Below are 21229 nucleotides of genomic sequence, written 5' to 3'. Positions count from 1 at the left end.
CTGGGCTCCCCAGCCTGGGAATGCGGCAGCAGAGCTCAGTACCGCTGCTTCCCACGTCTACAGGGGTCCCAGAGCGGGAGAGAAGCTGCCGGCAGCTGGAAGCGATGAGCAGGGATGCTCCTGGGGCTCATCTCAGGGGCTCAGCAGGGAGCAGGGAGCATTTCGGGGAGCAAAGAGCTGCCAGATGCTCCCCAGAAGGAGAGGTCACCTCTGCCTCTTCCCCAGCCGGCCCAGGGCTGCGGTGGTGGGCGATGCGGCAGCTGCCGGCGACAGCTTGTGTTGCATTCTGTTTGCTCACGCCTCGCGGCTCCGGCTGGCGAAGAGCAGAGCTTGTGCCGGGGAAGCAGCAGCACCCTGCCAGCCACGGCACCCTGTGAGCCACAGCACCCCACAAGCTGCAGGACCCCGTGAGCCGCAGCACGCGTGAGCTGCAGCACCCTGTGAGCTGCAGCACCCCGTGAGCCACAGCACCCTGTAAGCCGCAACACCCCATAAGCCGCAGCACCTTGTGAGCCACAGCATCTCATGAGCTGCAGCACCCCGTGAGCTGCAACACCCTGTGAGCTGCAACACCCCATAAGCCGCAGCACCCCATAAGCTGCAACACCCCATGAGCCACAGCACCCTGTGAGCTGCAACACCCCATAAGCCGCAGCACCCCATAAGCCACAGCACCCTGTGAGCCACAGCATCTCATGAGCTGCAGCACCCCGTGAGCCGCAGCGCTGGTGCACAGGCCCGGGCAAAGCTCCCCCAGGTTATCGCTCCAGCTCTAACTTCCAGCTGCAGAGAACTGTGAGGGTGACGCGGTCCCCGCTGGACGCAGGGGCCCAGCCATCGCCCTCCCGCAGGCCGGCAGCGGGGCGAGGCCGACGGCTTCCCCATCCCCGGGGCACGGTGACACCGGCCCGTCCCCACCGCCTGCCCCCGCGGCGCTGAGCCACTCTGTGCCCCGGGGTCTCGATTCTATAAATCCTCCCAAACCTGAAAGCAAATTTTCCCCAAAAAGTCATTTTGCTTTTTCTGGCTGAGGAACCACGCCGCCTTCGGCCCAGCCGGTGGGTTAACGGCACGGACGCTGGAAGGAACCGCGGCTCTGGGAAGCGCGGTGCGGGGGGCAAAGAAATCCCAACCCTGCCTCCTGCGTGATTATTATTTCAGCTTTTTCCACACTTCACCTCCTGGAAAAATCTTTGGGTTTTCCTCCTTTTGCTTTCATTGGGTGTAAAGTAGATGCAAGCCGTCTTCTGGGTGGGCTCAGGGTGCCTCGGCCGAGCAAGCACGGCTTGGCTGGGTCCCCCTCCCTCCTCTCCTGCCCCTTCTCACCAGCACAACTCGAAAACCAAACCGAAACGTTCCTGGGGGGGACAAGAGCACGGCTGGGAGCCCAGGAGGGCAACTGTCACCTCCTGGCACCGGGGAAGGTCCCCTGGGAAGCCGATGCTGAGAGGTCATTTAGTGTGACCGTGAGCATCCTCCCTCCTCGCGCCCCGCAGCGGAGCAGCGGAGGCCGTGGCATTAAATAATCCCCGTCCCCGCGAGCCCTTCAAGCCCCGTTGGGGCAGGATTTGTCCCCCCCTCTCCTGCGCTGGGACATGATGAGGAGCTGGGAGGCAGCGGAGACGCTGCCGCAGCCGAGCCGTGGGGGCAGAGCCGGGGGCGGGATGCGGGGGGCAGGGTGCTGGGGTGCCTGCAGCGATGCTGTGTTTCCCCCGCGGGGACCGGCGGGGACCCGGGCGTCCTGCGGCGCTGACACATGTCGCTGCTCGCTTGAGGTGCCAGCACATGTGCAAAGCGCAATTGTTCCTCGTGTCGGGTGTCAGTGGCAGACGAAACGCGTCCCAGGGCCACGCGGGCAAACCAAGAGCGTTTCCTTTCCCAGCCGGCTGGATCCCTTCCCGCTTCCACCCAGGGCTTTTGGGGCCTTGCTCCCAAAGATCGGCCACGATTTGCACCGCAGGTGCCTGGGAGGGAGCAGGGAATGGTGCACGCGTGGGTGCCAGGGCAGCCCTGGGGTGCCAGGCTCACCCCGGCAGCAGGGCCCCCGCTGGTTTGGGCGCTTCAGCCTCCGTCCCCTGCACGGAGCGTGTCAGGATCCGGCCCTTCCCCGCACACGGATGCTTTCGCGGGCGCTGGGTGGGGTGAGAGCCCCACGGGCGCGGGATGGCCCTGGGTGGCCCTCGGCGAGAGGAGAGGCTGCAACGCCGACGCCAAAGCGCAGCAGCGCGGCGGCCCGAGAGCTCAGCCGGGCCGCGCGGGGCGTGCGCGCGCGTGCAACCGTGCAGCCGTCCGCGTGCGAGGCGGAGGCGGGGTGCGCGTGCACCCGCGGGAGCAGCCGGCGGCGAGGCTGGAGGGGCTGCAGGGCTGCGGTGCGACGTGGGAGGGCGTGCGGGCACGGGTGTGTAAATCCACGCGAGTGTGCCCGTGTGTGCGTGTATGCGTGCGCGTGAGTGGGTGTGCAAGCGCGGGCAAGGGCTGCGTGCGCCCGCGGGTGCGTATGGATGCCTGCACATGCGTAGGAGCGCGTGTGTGCAGGTGTGGGCGAGGGGGTGCACACGGGTGCACGTGAGTGTGTGTGTGCACATGCATGGGTGTGTCTGTGTGTGCGTGAGCGTGAGTGTGCGTATGTGTGCACCCACACCGGCATATGCACATGAGCGCGTGTGCGTGCAAGTGCGGCCAAGGGGGCACACGCGGGGGTGCCCACGAGTGTGAGTGTGCATGTGTGTGCACCCAGATGTGCACACGCATGGGTGCGTACGTGCATGCACGAGTGTGAGTGTGCGTATGTGTGCACCCAGATGTGCACACGCATGGGTGCATACGTGTGTGCATGAGTGTGAGTGTGCACGTGTGCCTGCACGTGAGCGTGTGTGTGCAAGCGTGGCCAAGGGTGCACACGGGCGCGCCTGCGTGCACCCGAGTGTGAGCAGGGGCCGTGCCCGTCTGCGTGCCCTGCCACGGGACCTCCCGCTCCCGATCCCAGTGCGGGTCCCGATCCCGGTGTGGGTGCGGGTCCCGATCCCGGGGCGGGTCCCGCTCCCCGTGGGTGGGGGTGCGGGTCCTGATCCCAGTGTGGGTGCGGGTCCTGCTCCCAGTGGGTGCAGGTGGGGGTGCAAATCCCGCTCCCAGTGAGGGTCCCACTCCCGGCGGGAGGAGTGCGGGTCCCGATCCCAGTGCTGGTCCCAGTCCCCGTGGGAGGGGTGCGGGTCCCGATCCCGCCGCGGGTCCCGATCCCGGCGGGTGGGGGTGCGGGTCCCGATCCCGATGGGTGGGGGTGCGGGTCCCGATCCCGCCGCGGGTCCCGATCCCGGCGGGTGGGGGTGCGGGTCCCGATCCCGATGGGTGGGGGTGCGGGTCCCGATCCCGCCGCGGGTCCCGATCCCGGCGGGCGGGGGTGCGGGTCCCGATCCCGATGGGTGGGGGTGCGGGTCCCACTCCCGGGGCGGGTCCCGATCCCGGCGGGCGGGGGTGCGGGTCCCGATCCCGATGGGCGGGGGTGCGGGTCCCACTCCCGCCGCGGGTCCCGATCCCGGCGGGTGGGGGTGCGGGTCCCGATCCCGATGGGTGGGGGTGCGGGTCCCGATCCCGCCGCGGGTCCCGATCCCGGCGGGCGGGGGTGCGGGTCCCGATCCCGATGGGCGGGGGTGCGGGTCCCACTCCCGGGGCGGGTCCCGATCCCGGCGGGTGGGGGTGCGGGTCCCGATCCCGATGGGCGGGGGTGCGGGTCCCACTCCCGGGGCGGGTCCCGATCCCGACGGGCGGGGGTGCGGGTCCCCCTCCCGGCGGGGGGGCGGGGGGGGGGTCGGGCGCTGCCGCCCAGCCCCGCCCCCTCCCCCGCCCCCCCCCCCTCCCCTCCACCCCCTCCGCTCCGCTCCTCGCCGCGCCGGGCCCTCCGCCGCCTCCACCGCCGCCACCGCCGCCACCACCGCCGCCACCGCCGCCGCCGCCGCCGCCGCCGCCGCCGCCGCCGCCGCCATGCCCCAGACGGCCCCGCCGCCCGCCGCCGCCGCCGCCGCCGCACCATGAAGCGGCAGAACGTGCGGACGCTGGCGCTCATCATGTGCACCTTCACCTACCTGCTGGTGGGGGCCGCCGTCTTCGACGCGCTGGAGTCGGAGGAGGAGACGGCGGAGAGGCGGCGGCTGGAGGCGAAGAGCCAGGAGCTGAAGAGCAAATACAACCTCAGCGCCGAGAGCTACCGCGAACTCGAGTGGGTCGTGCTCAAGCTGAAGCCGCACAAGGCCGGCGTCCAGTGGAAATTCGCCGGTTCTTTCTATTTCGCCATCACCGTCATCACTACCATAGGTACCGGTTACACCCGCCCGGAGACACCCCCCCCCCCCGCCCCTCTCCGCCTGCCGGCTGCGGGGTGCCCTCCGTCCCCGACGCCCCCATCCCCGTGGTATCGGGGCTCTCCCGGCTCCTCCGCCACCGGGAACCCCCTCCCCGCCCGTCCCCGTGGTATCGGGGCTCTCCCGGCTCCTCCGCCACCGGGAACCCCCTCCCCGCCCGTCCCCGTGGTATCGGGGCTCTCCCGGCTCCTCCGCCACCGGGAACCCCCTCCCCGCCCGTCCCCGTGGTATCGGGGCTCTCCCGGCTCCTCTGCCACCGGGAACCCCCTCCGCGCCCGTCCCCGTGGTATCGGGGCTCTCCCGGCTCCTCCGCCACCGGGAACCCCCTCCCCGCCCGTCCCCGTGGTATCGGGGCCACCGGCTTGCCCGGTTCCTCTGCCACCGGGAAACTGTCACCCCGACCGCCCCCCCGCCCATCGCCGTGGTACCGGGGCTCTCCGGGCTCCTCTGCCACCGGGAACCCCCTCCCCGCCCATCCCCGTGGTATCGGGGCTCTCCGGGCTCCTCTGCCACCGGGAACCCCCTCCCCGCCCATCCCCGTGGTATCGGGGCTCTCCCGGCTCTTCTGACACACACCCACACCCCACACACCCCCCCCCCCCGCCGCGCCCATCCCCGTGATATCGGGGCCACCGGCTTGCCACCGCCACCGGAGAACTGTCACCCTGACCCCCCCCCCCCCCGCCCATCCCCGTGGTACCGGGGCGACCCGGACCCCCCCCCCGCCCATCCCCGCGGTATCGGGGCTCCTCACCGCTCCCCGCCGCCGACCCCGGAGCCCTCACCGGCCCCTCCCCACTCGTGCCCATCCCCGACGCGTCGAGGCTCCCTCCTGCCCCGGGGCGCCCCGACCTCGGGGACCGCCGAGCCGCCCATCCCCGTGGCTTCTGGTCTCCCTACCCTCGAGGGACCCCCCCCGCAGCCCCTGGGCTCCCCACCATCACAGCCCCCAGCCTTGGGGACCCCCCGCAAGGACCCGGGGCTCCTCACCCCCACTCCCACCCCCTCTGCAGCTCGGGGGGGTCTGAGCTGGGGCAGGCGCTTTCCTCGGCTGACCCCTTCCCGGGAGGGGAGGAGGAGGAGGAGGGAGGAAGGTCCCCTGGGGCCGGGGTTCCCCTGCAGCCCCATCTCCTGCCCTTCCCAGCGCGGCGGGACCCCCAGCACGGGGGGCTGTGTCCTACAAGGGGGGTGTCAGCGCTGCACCCCGCTGCTCAGGGTGGTCCCCCTGCCCCAGCGTCCCCTGGTCCCCAAAGTGCCCCGGCCTGGGGGCGGCCTGGGGGCGGCTGGACCGGGGCGGCACGTGGCCGGCCTGGCCCCGGCCGGTGGCCCCGCGGGTGCCACGGCCCCGGGGAGACGCAGGCGGGAGCTGGAGGGGTGGGAGGGCTGGTGGGGCACGGACCTGTGACGTGGGTGTTGGGGTGGCTGTTGGTTGCCAGGGCTGAACTACGGGTGTTGGGGTGGCTGTTGGGCTGATACAGGTGCTGGGGTGGTTGTTGGTTCCCGAGGCTGAGCTATGGGTGCTGGGGTGGTCGTTGCTTCCCGGGGCTGAGCTATGGGTGCTGGGGTGGTCGTTGCTTCCCGGGGCTGAGCTATGGGTGCTGGGGTGGTCGTTGCTTCGCGGGGCTGAGCTACGGGTGTCGGGGTGGTCGTTGGTTCCCGGGGCTGAGACGCGGGTGTTGGAGCGGCCACGGGCCGAGCGCAGGCAGGGTCTGGCCTCTCCCGGCTGGCGGGAGCAGCTGGGAAAAGCTTTGGAAGTGAAGACAAGCAGCTTATGTTTGACGTGCGAGGGAGGAGGAGCGGGCAAGGGGGTGCGCGGGGGGCTGGGGAGCCGAGCGAGCGGGAGGCGAGCGGGAGCGAGCGGCGTCTCGCCAGCCCACACAAAGGATGCTGCAGTGACGGAGGAGGGAGACAAAGCCGGCCCGGCGCGCACGGTCCCGAGAGGCCGTGGGTCGGCGGCGGGCTGCGGGCAGGCGTGGGGGTCCCTGCCCTGCCTTCCCCGCGCACCCGGCTCCCCCGCCCTGCCCGCAGCCGCCCGCAGCCCCGGAGGGACGGAGCAGGGCTGGGCGAGCGTGGCTGAGCCCCGACGCAGGCGTTACACCCCAGCAAAGCATCCCGCCAGCTGCGGGGTTCAAACCTTAAAATCTCATTTTGGGCTTGATGTCAGGGTCCCTTCTGGGGTTGGGGTGATGACACCCGGCCCCGAAAAATGTGTGGCCAGCCGCGGCGGAGCGGGAGGGGAATGCAGAGGGAATGGCCCCAAACCAGGTTTTACTGCTCCGCAGGCGTCAAGCCCTTCTCTCCCGGCAGCGTCAGCCTCTCCGCGATGTCCAAAGGGGTGTAGGGGGAAGGGGCACGGCCATAAATACATAAAGCAATGTTGTTTTTATCAAAATCTGATGATTTCGAAGGCAGGCGTTTTCGCTGGCCTGTCGCAATGGAGCTCGGGTGCTGCTGACTGGGGCCAGCGTGCACCAGCAAAGAGAGCAAAATCATCAAAAGCCACAAGAGGGGAAAGAAAATTCCATTCTTCCCACGAAATGGGATTTTTCCAGCGGCGAGCCGCCCTCCCAGCGCTGCGCCGAAGCTTGCCCTGAGCCCTGCACCCTGCTAGCGGGGTGCAGCCCCCCCAAAGAGCCGCCCCAGCGCCCGGGGACCCCCAAAGCACCGCGGAGGGGGGCCGGGGACCCGGATATTTCGGTTTGCTGTCACCCGCTGCCCTCCTCTCTGTGAGGCCGGGGGCAAGGGGAGCTGTAGGGCGGGCAGGGAGGGAGCAGAGCCAGCCCCGGGGTCCCCGGACGCGTCCCCTGCCACCTCGGTCGCTGTCCCCGCGCCGGGGGCCTCTGTGCTCCAGGGCCGGCTGTGATGGCTCTCGCTGGATCGCCCCCAAAAAAAGCGTGTCCCCCCCCCCATCGCTGTGTGCGGAGAGGCCAGCGGCCATGTGGACCGGGGCAGGTGGCGAATGCCACCGCAGTGTCACCATCTGTCACAGCCCTCCTCCCTTCCCACTTGTTTATCGAGGCAGCAGGGACCCTGCCCGGGCCAGGAGACCCTGGGGTGAGACCGGGTCCCCCCCGCCCCTCTTCTGCAGGTGGTCTGCCCATCGGTCCCCAATCCATCGCATCCGTAGCATCTCTCCCGGCGGGAAGCCCTTCCCCGCTCACGCCTGCGGTGATAAAAGAGGATGGACCTGGGGACACCCCGGCACACGCACCCCCAGCCACCTCTGGTGCCAGCGGTACCGGCACAACCCTCCCGGTACCGGCACCGGTGGGAGGGGAAGGACCCTTGATTCCCTGGCCTTGGGGGATGCAGCACTGGGAAACGTCTCAGGGAAGGCACAGGAGCCGAGGACGTTGCAGCCAGGGATGGGGCACCCGCTCCCTCTGGCCCCTCTGGACATTTCTGTTCCCATCCTGTGCCAGCCCTGCCTGCTAAAAAGGATAGCAGTGGAAATTAGGTGATTAAGGTGCACATGCCCTCATTAGGTGTCAGAGTTAACGTGCCAGAGGGAAAAACTCCTCTTTCCCAGGGCTGGGATTCCTCTCCCCTCAGCCCAGACCCCCACGGGAGGTGATGCCCAGGCAGCGGGGAGAGACAGGCAGCGTCTCACCCCTTCCGTCCCCCGGGGATGCGCAGGGCCTTCCCCAGGAGAGCGGCCCCGTCCAGCCCGGCGGCTCCTCGGCCGCTGCTGGGCTTCGTCTGAGTGCCCCAGCCGTGCTGCTGAGCCGCAGGAGTCGGCAGAAAGCAGCGCTGGGAGGTCAGGACTGCTTTCCTTCCCTCTCCAGTCAGGCATAAGGCATGCTGGTTGGGGTGTTCACTCTGAAACCTAATGAGGGCATATGCATCTCTGCCACTCATCTCATAGCAGGGAATGAGCACGAAGAGGGGGAATGGGGAGATGGCACGTGTGCACCGAGACCGGAGCCGTCCCCGAGCCCTTCCCAGCAGCGATGGGTGTTTTAGGGGCGGCAGTGGCAGCCCGCTGCCCGACCGGGGCTCAGCGCCTTCGCCGAGGCGGCAGAGCCTCTTCCCGGGGAGGCTCCAGCAAACCTGTGGCGCGGGGGGGTGGGGAGGTATCACACGTGTCCTCTCCCGCGGGATTCAGCCCAGGGACCCTCCGCACCAGGGGCTCGGCCCCTCCGCGAGCATCCCTTCCCCCCGTCCCGCTCCCCCTTCCCCTCCCCCCAGGCTATAAATTCCCGCTCCTCTCCATCCCGGCGCGATAACAGCAATTAATACCCGCTCCCCCCCGCCCCCCCGCCCCGCCTCGCCCAGCTGATGCCTCATTAAACTCGCCAGCAAAGCCTGACTCAGAGCAAGGCATAAACACCGGGCGCCGGGGCAGAGATGCTCCGAGGTGAGGGGGGTTCATCACCCAGGACCGGGCCAAAAAAAAAAACCTCCAATTTCTTTGGGTTTGGGGGTTTTTCTTTTCCCAACGCCAAGCCCCAGGGCTGCTTGCTTGGACTCGGTGCTGCCAGGTCTGGTGCCAAGAAGCCGGACCTGAGCCGGAGCCGCGGGAGAGCCTCGCTCTGCCGGCACGTGATTTATGAGCCGGCTTAAATATTTATCAGGCAGCTCTCAGGCTGAAGTGACTGCGGCGCGGGATTTATAGCAGGCACCGCCACCTTGGATAAATCACGGCCGGGGCGGTTAATTGAAGGAGCAAGAGTGGAGCGGAAAGCGGCGGTGGGGAAGAAGGGCCCCACGGGTGCTGCAAGTGGTGCTGGGCGCCGGTGCACGGTGCTGGGTACTGGTGTACGGTGCATGGCACTGCACATGGTGCTGGTGCACGGTGCTAGGTGCTCGGTGCACGGCGCTGGGCACCTGTGCATGGTGTTGGGTGCAATGGTAGGTGCTAGCACACAGTGCTGGTGCGTGGTGCTGGATGCTGGTGCATGGTGCTGGTGCACAGTGCTGGGCACTGGTACACGGTACTGGATGCTGGTGCTGGGCACTGGTTCATGGTGCTGGCGCACGGTGTTGTGCGCTGGTGCATGTTGCTGGTACACAGTGCGTGGTGCCGGTGCGTAGTGCTGAGTGTTGGTGCACCATGCTGGGTGCTGGTGCATGGTGCTGGGTGCTGGTGCACGGTGCTGGACACTGGTGCGTGGAATCATGGAATCGTTTAGGTTGGAAAAGACCTTTAAGATCATCGGTGCTGTTGCACAGTGCTGGGTGCTGGTGCACGGTGCTGGTGCCCAGTGCTGGCCACCTTGCACAGTGCTGGTGCATGGTGCTGGTGCACGGTGCTGTTGCACGGTGCTGGACACTGGTGCACAGTGCTGGACATTGGTGCACAGTGCTGGTCTGCAGTGTTGGGTGCTAGTGCACAGTACTGGGCACTGGTGCATGGTGCTGTTGCACAGTGCTGAGCACTGTTGCATGGTGCTGGGCACTGATGAACGGTGCTGGGCACTGATGAACAGTGCTGGGCGCTGGTGCACAGTGCTGGTGCACGGTGCTGTGCGCTGTTGCACGGTGCTGGGTGCTGGTGCACGGTGCTGGGTGCTGTTGCACAGTGCTGGGTGCTGGGCACTGGTGCACAGTGCTGGGTGCTGGGTGCTGTTCCACAGTGCTGGGTGCTGGTGCACGGTGCTGGTGCACGGTGCTGGGTGCTGTTGCACAGTGCTGGGTGCTGGTGCGTGTTGCTGCTGCACGGTGCTGGGCACTGGTGCACGGTGCTGGGCACTGGTGCACAGTGCTGGGTGCTGGTGCGTGTTGCTGCTGCACGGTGCTGGGCACTGGTGCACAGTGCTGGGTGCTCGTGCACGGTGCTGGTGCACGGTGCGGGGCGCTGGTGCACACCCCTCCACACCTTACCACTACCCAAATGAAGCCGAGCGCTGGGAGGAAGGAGCCGCATCCTGCTTTTCCAAGGGGAGACCCTGGGCAAAGGGACGGGGAATGGTCCAGGGCTCAGTGATGGGGCAGCCCCCCTCCGCCAGCCTTCGGCTCAGCCCCGCCAAGGCCCGAGCCAAAAAATAGCGGAGAATAACCCCGTTTTCTGTGAAGGAGGAGCTGCCCATGACACCCACCTGCCTCCCCGGGGAACGCGAGCGGGATTTGGCTGCGGGAAGGGCGGCGGGGAAGGACACATCCCTGGCGTAAGGCGCTTTGCAGCCAGAGCCATCGAGGGCTCGGGAGCCGATGCCTGAGCTCGCTCCGCATCCCCATCCCGCTCGGATCGGGGGGAGCAGGGCGCTGCCTTTGCAGATGGAGCCAGGGCGACGCGGAGGGGTCCTTTGGGGTCCGAGTCCTGCAGGAGCCTGGGGTCTTCGTCGCCCCTTGGGGGTCTCGGGGCCTCCTGCAAGGGCGGGCGGTGACCCTGGGGTGCTGCGCGGGGTGGGGGGTGTCGCTGCCGGTGCCGGGGTCCCTCTGCCCAGCGGCGTCAGCAGGCAGAGCCGGCAGAAATCGGTCCTAAAGGCCTTAAATGACTTTTTCTCCCCCCTGGAGGCCCCTTTTCCCCTCTGCCGGCGTGGAAAGCAGCTCTGCTCGCAATTGCAGCCGTCCCCAGGGCTGCGGGGACGTCCCCAGCCGCAGGTCTGTGCTGTCCCTCGGGGTTATGGGGTGCTCCCCCCCCCCCAAACAGCAGGACCAGCCGCCTGGGTCGGGGTGTGCGCCAGCATCCCGCCGTGCCCATCCCCGGGGTGTCCCGCCGTGCCCATCCCCGGGGTGTCCCGCCGTGCCCGCCAGCGCAGAGAGCACCCCGCTCCTGCTGCAGGGCCCCTAAGGGTGGGGAGGGGGGGCCCGGCTGCACCCCCCTTTTGCAGGAGGAGGGGAGGGATGGAGCGGGGAGGGTCGGAGGGGGCCGGGAAGGGGCCTGGCGGAGCCCCAGGATCGAGGGAAAAATTGCCAGTTTTGGCGCAAACAGGGCGCTTGGCCGGCACCGGGATTTTCCATGACACCATCCTGACCCCCCCGCGACGGCAGGGTCCGGCCCCCGCCTGCCCGCAGCAGCGCCTGGGGGGGCCGGGCACCGGCTGCACCCCCAAACCCTCCCGCTCTGCCCCCTCCGCGGGCAGGAGGGCAAGGAGAGGGGGTGGCTCCAAGCCCCTTTGGGGGTGGCACCCCCAGACGCTGAGGTTAAATCTGGGGGGAAGGGGCCAGGGCGATGCGGGGAGCAGGGGGGTGGCAGGGGCGTGGGTGCTGCTGCAGAGGAGGGGAGGGGGCACCGGGGGGTTACCCCACTGCTGTGTTCTGGGGGGGCAAGGGGAGCGCGGGGGCTGGCTCCCACCTCCATCCCCATCACCCCGCTCGGGAGGTGGGGGCCTGGGGGGTCTGCGGCCCCAGGGTGCCTCCCACCCCCGAGACACGAGCCCACAGCCAGGCCTGGCGCCCCCGCCCCAGGGCGATGCGTGGGTGGGTGGATGGGTGGGTGGATGGATGGATGGATGTGTGGATGGATGGATGGATGGATGTGTGGATGCATGGATGGATGTGTGGATGGATGTGTGGATGGATGTGTGGATGGATGGATGCATGCATGATGGATGAATGGATGGATGGATGCATGGATGGATGTGTGGAGGCATGGATGGGTGGGTGGGTGGATGGATGGATGGAAGGAAGGATGGATGGGTGAATGGGTAGGTGGATGGATGGATGCATGGATGCATGGATGGATGGATGGATAGAAGGATGGAAGAAAGGAAGGAGGAATGGCTGAATGGGTAGGTGGGTGGATGGCTGGCTGGCTGGCTGGCTGGCTGGATGGATGGATGGATGGAAGGATGGAAGGATGCATGGCTGAATGGGTAGGTGGGTGGATGGATGGATGGATGGCAGGGTGAGCGGATTGCTGGCTGGCTGTCCGCTTCGCCTGCCCTGGTGAAGGCAGAGCGAGGACAGTCCCTGCTGCTGGTCCAGGACTGTCTGGGACAGCCTGGCTGCTGTGGGTCCCAGGGCTTGCTCCGGCTCTGCATCACCCAAGTTCAGCCCAGCCCCAGGGAGCCGCTGCCCGGGTCCCATCCCTCTGCTCCGGCTGCCTCTCGCCCTGCCCTGCCCTGGAGGTGTCCCCAGGCAGGACAAGCCCCTTCCCGCTGCCCTCAACCCCTGTCCTGGCGGGGACGGAGGCGTTGCAGGCCACGTGTGTCCCCACGCAGCGCCGTGCCCCTTCTTGCCCGGGCCGTGTTTGCTCAGGGCAGGCCGGCAGCGCTGCTGCCGCTGCCACATGCTGCCTTTCCCAGCCGCTCCCTGCCTGCTTGTTTGCTCGCCCTGTGAAGATGGGGCATCTCGCAGGCAGCACCGAGGGGCACCCCGTGTGCCGGCTGCATCGCCTGCGTCCCCGGCCCCGGCCTGGGGGACAGCCGAGTCCCCAGGCTCAGCCCCGGCACTGGTTAACTGGCAGGGCTGGGCACAGCCCGGGTTGCTCTTGGCCGCAGGCGATGGAGAGCGCTTGGCACTGGTACCTCAACCGAGCTCGCGTCACCCAGGGGTGACACATCGGGAAATGGGTGCCAGTTAAAAGCTGAGTGGGATACTGGTCCTTACTGGGAGCAATGGGGCGGGGGGCAGCAGGGCTGGCTGCAGGGCTGGCATGAGGAGGAGGAAGCACGTGCCCGGGGCACACTGCACCTCAGGGGATGCCCACCCACCGCCTCCATCTCTGGGGCACCCCTAGGGTTTCACCGTGAGGGCCAGGAGAAAGGGGTGCCCGGGGTAGGCACCCCGGGGGGCTCAGGACTGGGTGCTTTGGTTGCTTTTGGGTGCTAAAGGGCTTTTGGAGCGGGGGGTTGCTGCGTGTTCGCCACCATGGCAGCCAGCTGCAAGCGCAGGGGCTGCTCGGGGAGGGTGGTCTCCATGGGGCGGCCGACATCTCCGGAGGATGAGGCTTTTCCTCCACCGAGGCATCCCCGGGGCACTCCTAACTGTGGATCCTTGGGTGTGTACGGATGCAGTTGGATCATTCCTTTCTCCCCAAAATGCATGGGAACGTACCAGCCTTGGTGGCTGCTGCTGAACCTGCCAGGAAGCGGGGTGGGAAAGCTGCAGCGGGTCAGAGCCCACGGCGAAGGGCTCTGGCCTCCCTGCGTGTCCCCTGCCGCTGAACCGGAGGAGGAAGAAACGTGATGGCTCAGGCAGCGGGATGCAGGGCTCCTGCCCGGGCATGGAGGTGTCATGGCATGGGCCACGGCTCGTGGCCACGGCTCGTGGCCACCAGCCCTCGCTCACTGCCAGCGCCTGCTTTCCTGCAGCGATTTTGTAAAGCAGGGAGGTGGTTTCCTGACTGCTTCATAGCCCCGATACCCAACCCAGCGCCCAGCCCCTGGTGTCAGCTGGGACTCCCCATCCCCACGCCCTGCCTCCCTGCACCCCCTGCCCCAGCTCCCTGCACCCCCTGTCCTGGCTCCCTGCACCCCCTGCCTCTCTGCACCCCCTGCCCTGGCTCCCTGCACCCCCTGCCTCCCTGCACCCCCTGCCCCAGCTCCCTGCACCCCCTGCCCTGGCTCCCTGCACCCCCTGGCTCCCTGCACCCCCTGCCCTGCCTCCCTGCACCCCCTGCCTCTCTGCACCCCCTGCCCTGCCTCCCTGCACCCCCTGGCTCCCTGCACCCCCTGCCCCAGCTCCCTGCACCCCCTGCCTCCCTCCATTCCCTGCCCTGCCTCCCTGCACCCCCTGCCTCACCTCCCTGCACCCCCTGCCTCCCTGCACCCCCTGCCCTGCCTCCCTGCACCCCCTGCCTCACCTCCCTGCACCCCCTGCCTCCCTCCATCCCCTGCCCTGCCTCCCTGCACCCCCTGCCTCACCTCCCTGCACCCCCTGCCTCCCTGCACCCCCTGCCCTGCCTCCCTGCACCCCCTACCCTGCCTTCCTGCACCCCCTGCCTCCCTGCACCCCCTGCCCTGCCTCCCTGCACCCCCTGCCTCCCTGCACCCCCTGCCTCCCTCCATCCCCTGCCCTGCCTCCCTGTACCCCCTGGCTCCCTGCACCCCCTCCCTGGAGGGCTCAGCCCCCTCCCATACCCCTTCAGCACCCACTGCCACCTCCCAGGGACCCTCTCCCTGCCTTCCCGGCCCTTTGCACCCTCCAGCTTTGTAACACCTCAGCTCTGCAAAGTTCCCCCCCCCCTCCCATCCCCGGCAGCTGCCCCGCTAATCCCCGCCATCCATCGCTCCCGACAGCCTGGGATTTGCTCCAGGCCAGGGGCCAGCCAAGACCTGCACCTGCTCCCCGGAGCCGCGGCCAGATCCACCCCTGCTCCTCCGCGGCCCTAAAAAGGAGACGCGCCGGCCGCGTTCCTCAGGGACATGTCATATTTTCTCCCTGGGGGCACGCGCCATGCTCCCTGCCTGCTTGCAGCACCCTGACTCTGCTCTCCCTCGGCAGCATCCATCCCCAGGACCACCCTTTGAGGAGCACCCACCCGGCGGGGAGGTTTGGGGGGGCTGCAGGAGGGAGGCAGGAGATGGAGAGGAGCGGGGATGCTGAGCCCCTTCTGCAGGGAGGGCAGGAGCACGGCAGGGAGCCTCGCCAGGCCGGGACGTGCCACAAAGTCAGGCACGCCAGTGCGGCGGGGCAAACAGAGCCGCCGTTGAACCTGGCAGCTGCCCGGACTTTGCAGCATCCCAGCAGCCAAGCCTTCCTTTCCAATGCCTTTCCTTCCTGCGGCGGATGAAACGGCAGGTGGAAGAAGGGTTCGGGGGGTTTCACCCTCTCTGCCGCCTTCCCGGGGTCTCCCTCTCCCCACCGGCCGGATTTCATATCCCGGCGACCTTCCCTCCGTCCTCAGACGTGCCGGCCATCAGGCAGCGCCCGCTAAAGCCGGGGAAGGGGGAGCTGGCAGATTGACGGACGCTTGGACGCGCCGCGAGAGCTCATAAACTCCCTTCCCCGGGGAAACGGGGCTAAATATAGCTGTGGAGGCTGCGGCGGTGCGGGGCAGGCAGGAGCAGGCAGCGGGATGCTCAGCGAGGCTGTTGGCAGGGACGGGGCCTGCGGGCAGCACCCAAGGCTTGCATCCTAAAATGCCGTCCTCGACCGGCGGATGCGTGAGGAATGGGGAGATTTGGGATGTCGGGAGGGGGCCGGGGGTGTCTGGCAGATGAAGGGAGGAGCAGGCAGACAGGCAGGGTGAGGGTTCGGCGCCTGCCCCGAGGGCAGCGGGATGTGACCCCGGTTTGAAGGGCAGCATCTGGCTCTGCTGCAGGACCCGGCGGCCACCCGGCTCACATGGCATTGCCTGGGTGTCCCCTCTGCCGCGGGGTGGGGCCAGCAAGCAGCGGCCCCCTTTTCCATCGGTGAGGCAAGGGGTAGGCTGGCAGCCGGTACGGATGAGAGCAGGGATGCTCTCCAGCAATGTTCTCCAGTGACGCGATGCTCTCTGGTGATGCTCTCCGGTGATGCTCTCCAGTGATGCTGTCCAGTGATGCTCTCCGGTGACACTCTCCGGCGATGCTCTCCGGTGACGCTCTCCGGTGATGCTCTCCGGTGATGCACTCTGGCGATGCTCTCCGGCAATGCTCTCCGGTGATGCTCTCCGGTGACGCTCTCCGGTGATGCTCTCCGGTGATGCACTCTGGCGATGCTCTCCGGCAATGCTCTCCGGTGACGCTCTCCGGTGATGCTCTCCAGTGATGCTCTCCGGTGATGCACTCTGGCACTGCTCTCCGGCAATGCTCTCCGGTGACGCTCTCCGGTGATGCTCTCTGGTGACGCTCTCCGGTGATGCACTCTGGCGATGCTCTCCGGCAATGCTCTCCGGTGATGCTCTCCGGTGACGCTCTCCGGTGATGCTCTCCGGTGATGCACTCTGGCGATGCTCTCCGGCAATGCTCTCCGGTGACGCTCTCCGGTGATGCTCTCCAGTGATGCTCTCCGGTGATGCACTCTGGCGATGCTCTCCGGCAATGCTCTCCGGTGACACTCTCCGGTGATGCTCTCCAGCAACGCTCTCCATCTCCCGCATCCGCACCCCGAGCCAGCGGCGCTGGCAGCTGGGAGAGGTCACTCCATCTCCTCGCAGGCGACTTGGACGGAGATCTGACGATCCTTGTTTTCGCCTCGTTCCGTCCCGCCTTAATCCTCGGCCTCCCGAGGCCGGCGGCGAGGTGACGGTGAGGGATGCCGCCTGCCTCCGTCCAGCCAGGATTAAACAGAGCCGGGGCAGGGCAAGCTCCGCGCCGCCGTTCCCACGGGCTCGGGGGCTGCTGCGGCCTCACGTGGCCGTGGGTGCCGGGCCTGGTTTCATTGCTGGGACAGGCCTCGGAGAGGCGGGTGCTGCGGCGGGTGTGCTTGTGCCGGCACCCCCAGCCCCGTCCCAAACACGCTCGGAGTCCGAGGGAAGCGTTTTTGAGCCCCCCGGGGTCTGAGGGGTCGATGAGCTGCTCCTGCCTGCTCCTGCCTGCTCCTGCCTGCTCCTGCCTGCCTGCTGGCCGTTGGGCAAGGGCAGCCTGTGCCCCAGCCCCTGCCCGCTGGCTCTGGGCAGCGGAGGTGAAGCCCTGGTGCTCGTCCCTGGTGTGCGGTGCTGGGGAGGGGGAAAAAGGGAAAGGGGTAAGGGAAGGGGAAGGGGAAGAGATGGGGAAAAGGAAAGGGAGAGGGAGAGGGAGAGGGAGAGGGAAAACAAAAGGGAAAGGGAAAAAAGAAAGGGAAAGGGAGAGGGAGAGGGAGAGGGAAAGAGAAAAGGAAAGTGAAAGGAAAAGGGGGAAAAGGGGAAAAGAGAAAGGAAAGGAAAAAAGAGAAAGTAAGGGAAAGGGAGAGGGAAGGAGAGAGGGAAAGAGAGGGAAAGGGAAGGAAAGGGAAAGGGAAAGGGAAAGGGAAAGGGAAAGGGAAAGGGAAAGGGAAAGGGAAAGGGAAAGGGGGGGAAGAGAAAGAAAGGGAAAGAGAAAGGAAGGGAAACGGAGAGGGAAAGGAAAAAAGGGAAAGGGAAAGAGAGAAGGAAAAGGAGAAACGAAGGGAAAGGATGCATGAGTGAGTGGGTGGGTGGGAGGATGGATGGATGTGTGGATACATGGATGGATGGAAGGAAGGAAAGAAGGAAGGATGCATGGGTGAATGGGTAGGTGGATGGATGGATGGATGGATGGATGGATGGATGGATGGATGGGTGCATGGATGGATGGATGGATGGATGGGAGGATGGATGGATGGATGGATGGATGGATGGGTGCATGGATGGATGGATGGATGGATGGGAGGATGGATGGATGGATGGATGGATGGATGGATGGATGGATGGATGGATGGAAAAGGGACAGGAGAAGGGCTGCAGCCGGTGCCCGGCAGCGAGGGCACCTCCGGCAGCGCAGGGGCCCTGCTCAGGTCCCCGGGGCAGTGTGGCTCAGCACCCACACCTCCCGCAGGCTCAGCCGCCTCTGCCCGAGCTCCGCTAGGGACGACTCCTCTGCCAGCGCAGAGGAAGGATAAGTCCTGCCTGTACCTGCTTCACGCAGGCAGGAGATTAATTGAAACCACGATGGCCCCCCGGGGCTGGGCACGGATGCTCCCCTGGCTCCCGTGGCAGCCACTGGCAGCGGGCAGTGGGGCACGGGGACATGGGGATGCCGGGGTGACAGAGGAGCCAGCCGCCCTTGTCTCCGGAGTCCTTAAAAATCCCTGTTTTCCCCATCTGCGCCTCTCCAGCTGGCTGCTCTGAGATGGGCCAGCCTGGGCTGGGTGTTGCAGGGAAGGGCGATCTCCGATTTCCAAAACCCCAAGGCTGGGGATCGTCCTCCCCCCCCAGCCAGGGTCCATCCAAGCGTCCCCCAGCTGCCCCCACCCCAGCCCGGGGGTGCAGCACCTCGTCCATCACCCCCCTGCCAGCCCCCCAGCTCCTTTCCCCACAAACCGAGGGCTTTCCCCCTTCTCCAGCCCCCTCTCCTTCATTTTCATTTGGAGACCCCGTTATCCCCCCAGCCCGCCCAACCATCCATGGTCACTCCTCGTGGCTGGGGGCCAGGGTTGGGGTGCACCACCAGGGAAGGGGTTTGAGGCTCTGCACACCCTGCACCCGCCTCGGACCACCAAGCTGATCCCGCTCTGTGCCTTCGCTCCCCAGGTTACGGCCATGCGGCCCCCAGCACGGACGGGGGGAAGGTCTTCTGCATGGTCTATGCCCTGCTGGGGATCCCCCTCACCCTCGTCATGTTCCAGAGCTTGGGCGAGAGGATCAACACCTTCGTCAGGTACCTCCTCCACCGCATCAAGAAGTGCCTTGGCATGAGGCGGGCGGAGGTCTCCATGGCCAACATGGTCACCATCGGGTTCTTCTCCTGCATCAGCACCCTCTGCATCGGGGCAGCCGCCTTCTCCTACTACGAGCACTGGAGCTTCTTCCACGCCTACTACTACTGCTTCATCACCCTCACTACCATCGGCTTTGGGGACTACGTGGCCCTGCAGAAGGACGAAGCCCTCCAGAACAAGCCGCAGTATGTGGCCTTCAGCTTCGTCTACATCCTGACGGGGCTGACGGTCATCGGGGCTTTCCTCAACCTGGTGGTGCTACGTTTCATGACCATGAACGCCGAGGACGAGAAGCGGGATGCCGAACATCGGGCGCTGCTCACCCGCAACGGCCAAGCCAGCAGCATCCACGCCACGGACACTGCCTCGGCCGTGCCGGCGGCGGCAGGCGGCGGCAGCGGCGGCGGTGGCGGCGGCTTTCGGAACGTCTACGCCGAGGTTCTCCACTTCCAATCCATGTGCTCGTGCCTGTGGTACAAGAGCCGGGAGAAGCTGCAGTACTCCATCCCTATGATCATCCCCAGGGACCTCTCCACCTCGGACACCTGCGTGGAGCAGAGCCACTCCTCGCCCGGCCGCTGTCCGGAGACCCCCTCCAACAGATGCTTCTGCAACGCCCGCCGGTCGGCCATCAGCTCCGTCTCCACCGGTCTCCACAGCCTGGCGGCTTTCCAGGGGCTCATGAAACGCCGCAGCTCCGTGTAGCCCCTCTCCATCCCCACCTGAGCCCCTCAGACCCCCCTCGGCCCTGCAGCCGAGGACCTTTCGTGGTCCAGGGACTGGCTGCGGAGGGGGAGGCAGCGGGCTGGGACCCCCGCGGGGGCCGTGCTCTTCTGCCGGGACTCGGGAGGGATGCGGGAGCAGCGGCGAGGCTGCCCCCGTCCTCTCCGAAGTGGGAAGAAAGGAGCTGCTGGTTTTATTTTATTTTAATTTAAATTTATTTTATTTTATTTTATTTTGCAAAACCACTCCTCAAAAATGTGAAACTTGAAGAGCTGGAGAGTGTTTTAACCTGATGGGGGGGTACACCTGCACCTCCCGCCGTGATACCTCTGGGCAAGCGGCTGGGGACCCCCGGGGCGGCCCCGGGGCGGCCCCATAGCAGCCCCATGGTGGCCCCATGGCAGCCCGAGCGTGCGAGGCCGCGTGCCGCGGCACGGCCGTGAGCCGGACGCGTGACCGCGCGTGCACCGGAGGCCTCGTGGAGGACATGGGGCTCCCGGCACCGACCGCGGGCAGCAGCGGGGTCCCGTCCCCTCCATCCTCTGCCTCCTCCGGCCACCGGGCCACCGCGGGGCAAGGCAGCTCCCCGGGGGGCGAGGGATGCCGCGGCGAAGGCGAGCACGCATCAGCGGGCAAATCAGGCTAAGAGGGGCTTAGACGGAGCTTTTTCGATTGCTGCGCACATCAGCCTGCCCCTGCGGCCGAGAAAACAAGCCGTCAGTCACGTAGGCTGCCGAAAACGCCTGCCGCGACTGGGTGGGCAGCCGGCGACCGGGTGGGCAGCCGGCGACCGGGTGGGCAGCCCTCCCACAGCTTTATGGGGTTATTTTAACCCGTTTTAGATGGGCAAACCTGGGCGTCCCCAGGATTTTCCCGGTGGCGAGGCAGCGGGAAGCCTGAAGCCGTCCCCGGGAGGCAGGACGGGCCCCTGGGACCCCCGTCTCCATCCTCCCCTACAGCAGCTCTGGGGCTGGAGCCGTTGCCCTCGGGGAGATTTTTTGGGGGACAACCCGGGGCATCATAAGACTTTTTCACCCTTCTCCTTCACATCGCTGGGTTGTACCGGTCCCCTTTCGACCCGCACCCCGTCTCGCCCCAACACCTTGAGCCCAGAGCAGGGGATGCTCCCGGGGCTTCCCCCGCCTGAGAGCCGGGACATCCCGGGGGTCTCCTCCGGCACGGCCACCCCGGCACGGCAAGAGGGGGACAAAAACTTCTTTCCTTGGCCCCTCCCATCCACGGGGCAGCCCCCAGCCGAGCACCCCCATCGCCCCCAGGACCGTGCTCCCCCCTGCCAGCACCCAAAGCACGGGCTGTCCCCCCGCCGGTGGGGACACCGGGGGACACCGTCACATGCGCTGGCCCCTCTTTGAGCCCGGGGGGGCCGGGGGGCTTTGGGGACAGCCGAGGCACCCAGCCCGCCTGTTTCTTTTCCCACCTTTTAACCGAAAAAAAAAAAAACCCAATGTATTTCTAATACTTGACGACCTGTACATACTGTTAGATACCAGAGAGGATATTTATTATAAATGACACTATCATCGTATCTATAGAAATCTATAAATATCTATTGGAAAGGAGTCTTGGGGGGGGGAAGTCGTTGATGACTCCGGGGAATTTCTTTTTGCTCTCTGCATCTTTCTCATCCTAGGGCACCCACGGGGAACCATGCTCCCCCCGGCAAGGTTTCTCTGGTTCTCATGCCAAAGTATATTTGTACCGCTGAGTTACTTTCCTTAGAGAGAGAGAAATAAAAGCTGGTTCAAACCTCGGCACCGCTTCGGCTCCTTCCCTCCGGCGCTGGGTGAGGATGAGGGGCTGGGAGCGGAGGGTCCCGGTCCCCTGGGACCTCCCTGCGTCGCGGCTCCGTGCCCCGTCACCTTTGCTCTGCGGGGATCAGGAATTGTGAGAATTTCCTTGGGATAAGCCTCTGGTTGCCTCTCTCCTGACTTTTCCCACGGATGAGG

At 66.8% G+C, this 21229-nt stretch overlaps 1 protein-coding gene across 1 annotated transcript; it reads left to right on the top strand.

Moving 5' to 3' along the window:
- Positions 1-4025: 4025 nt before the first annotated feature.
- KCNK3 (potassium two pore domain channel subfamily K member 3) lies at positions 4026-19244 on the top strand (the record flags this gene model as incomplete). The annotated part of the gene is made up of 2 exons (XM_082307735.1): positions 4026-4308; positions 18352-19244. The coding sequence occupies 2 exons, from the start codon at positions 4026-4028 to the stop codon at positions 19242-19244; spliced, it is 1176 nt and encodes a 391-aa protein (XP_082163861.1).
- Between the last annotated feature and the right edge of the window lie 1985 nt (positions 19245-21229).

The sequence above is a fragment of the Platalea leucorodia genome, assembly GCF_965183815.1.
Source record: "Platalea leucorodia genome assembly, chromosome: 3".
Classification (NCBI taxonomy): domain Eukaryota; kingdom Metazoa; phylum Chordata; class Aves; order Pelecaniformes; family Threskiornithidae; genus Platalea; species Platalea leucorodia.
The sequence above is the reverse complement of the archived record's forward strand: the minus strand, read 5'-3'. Positions and strand labels throughout refer to the sequence as shown.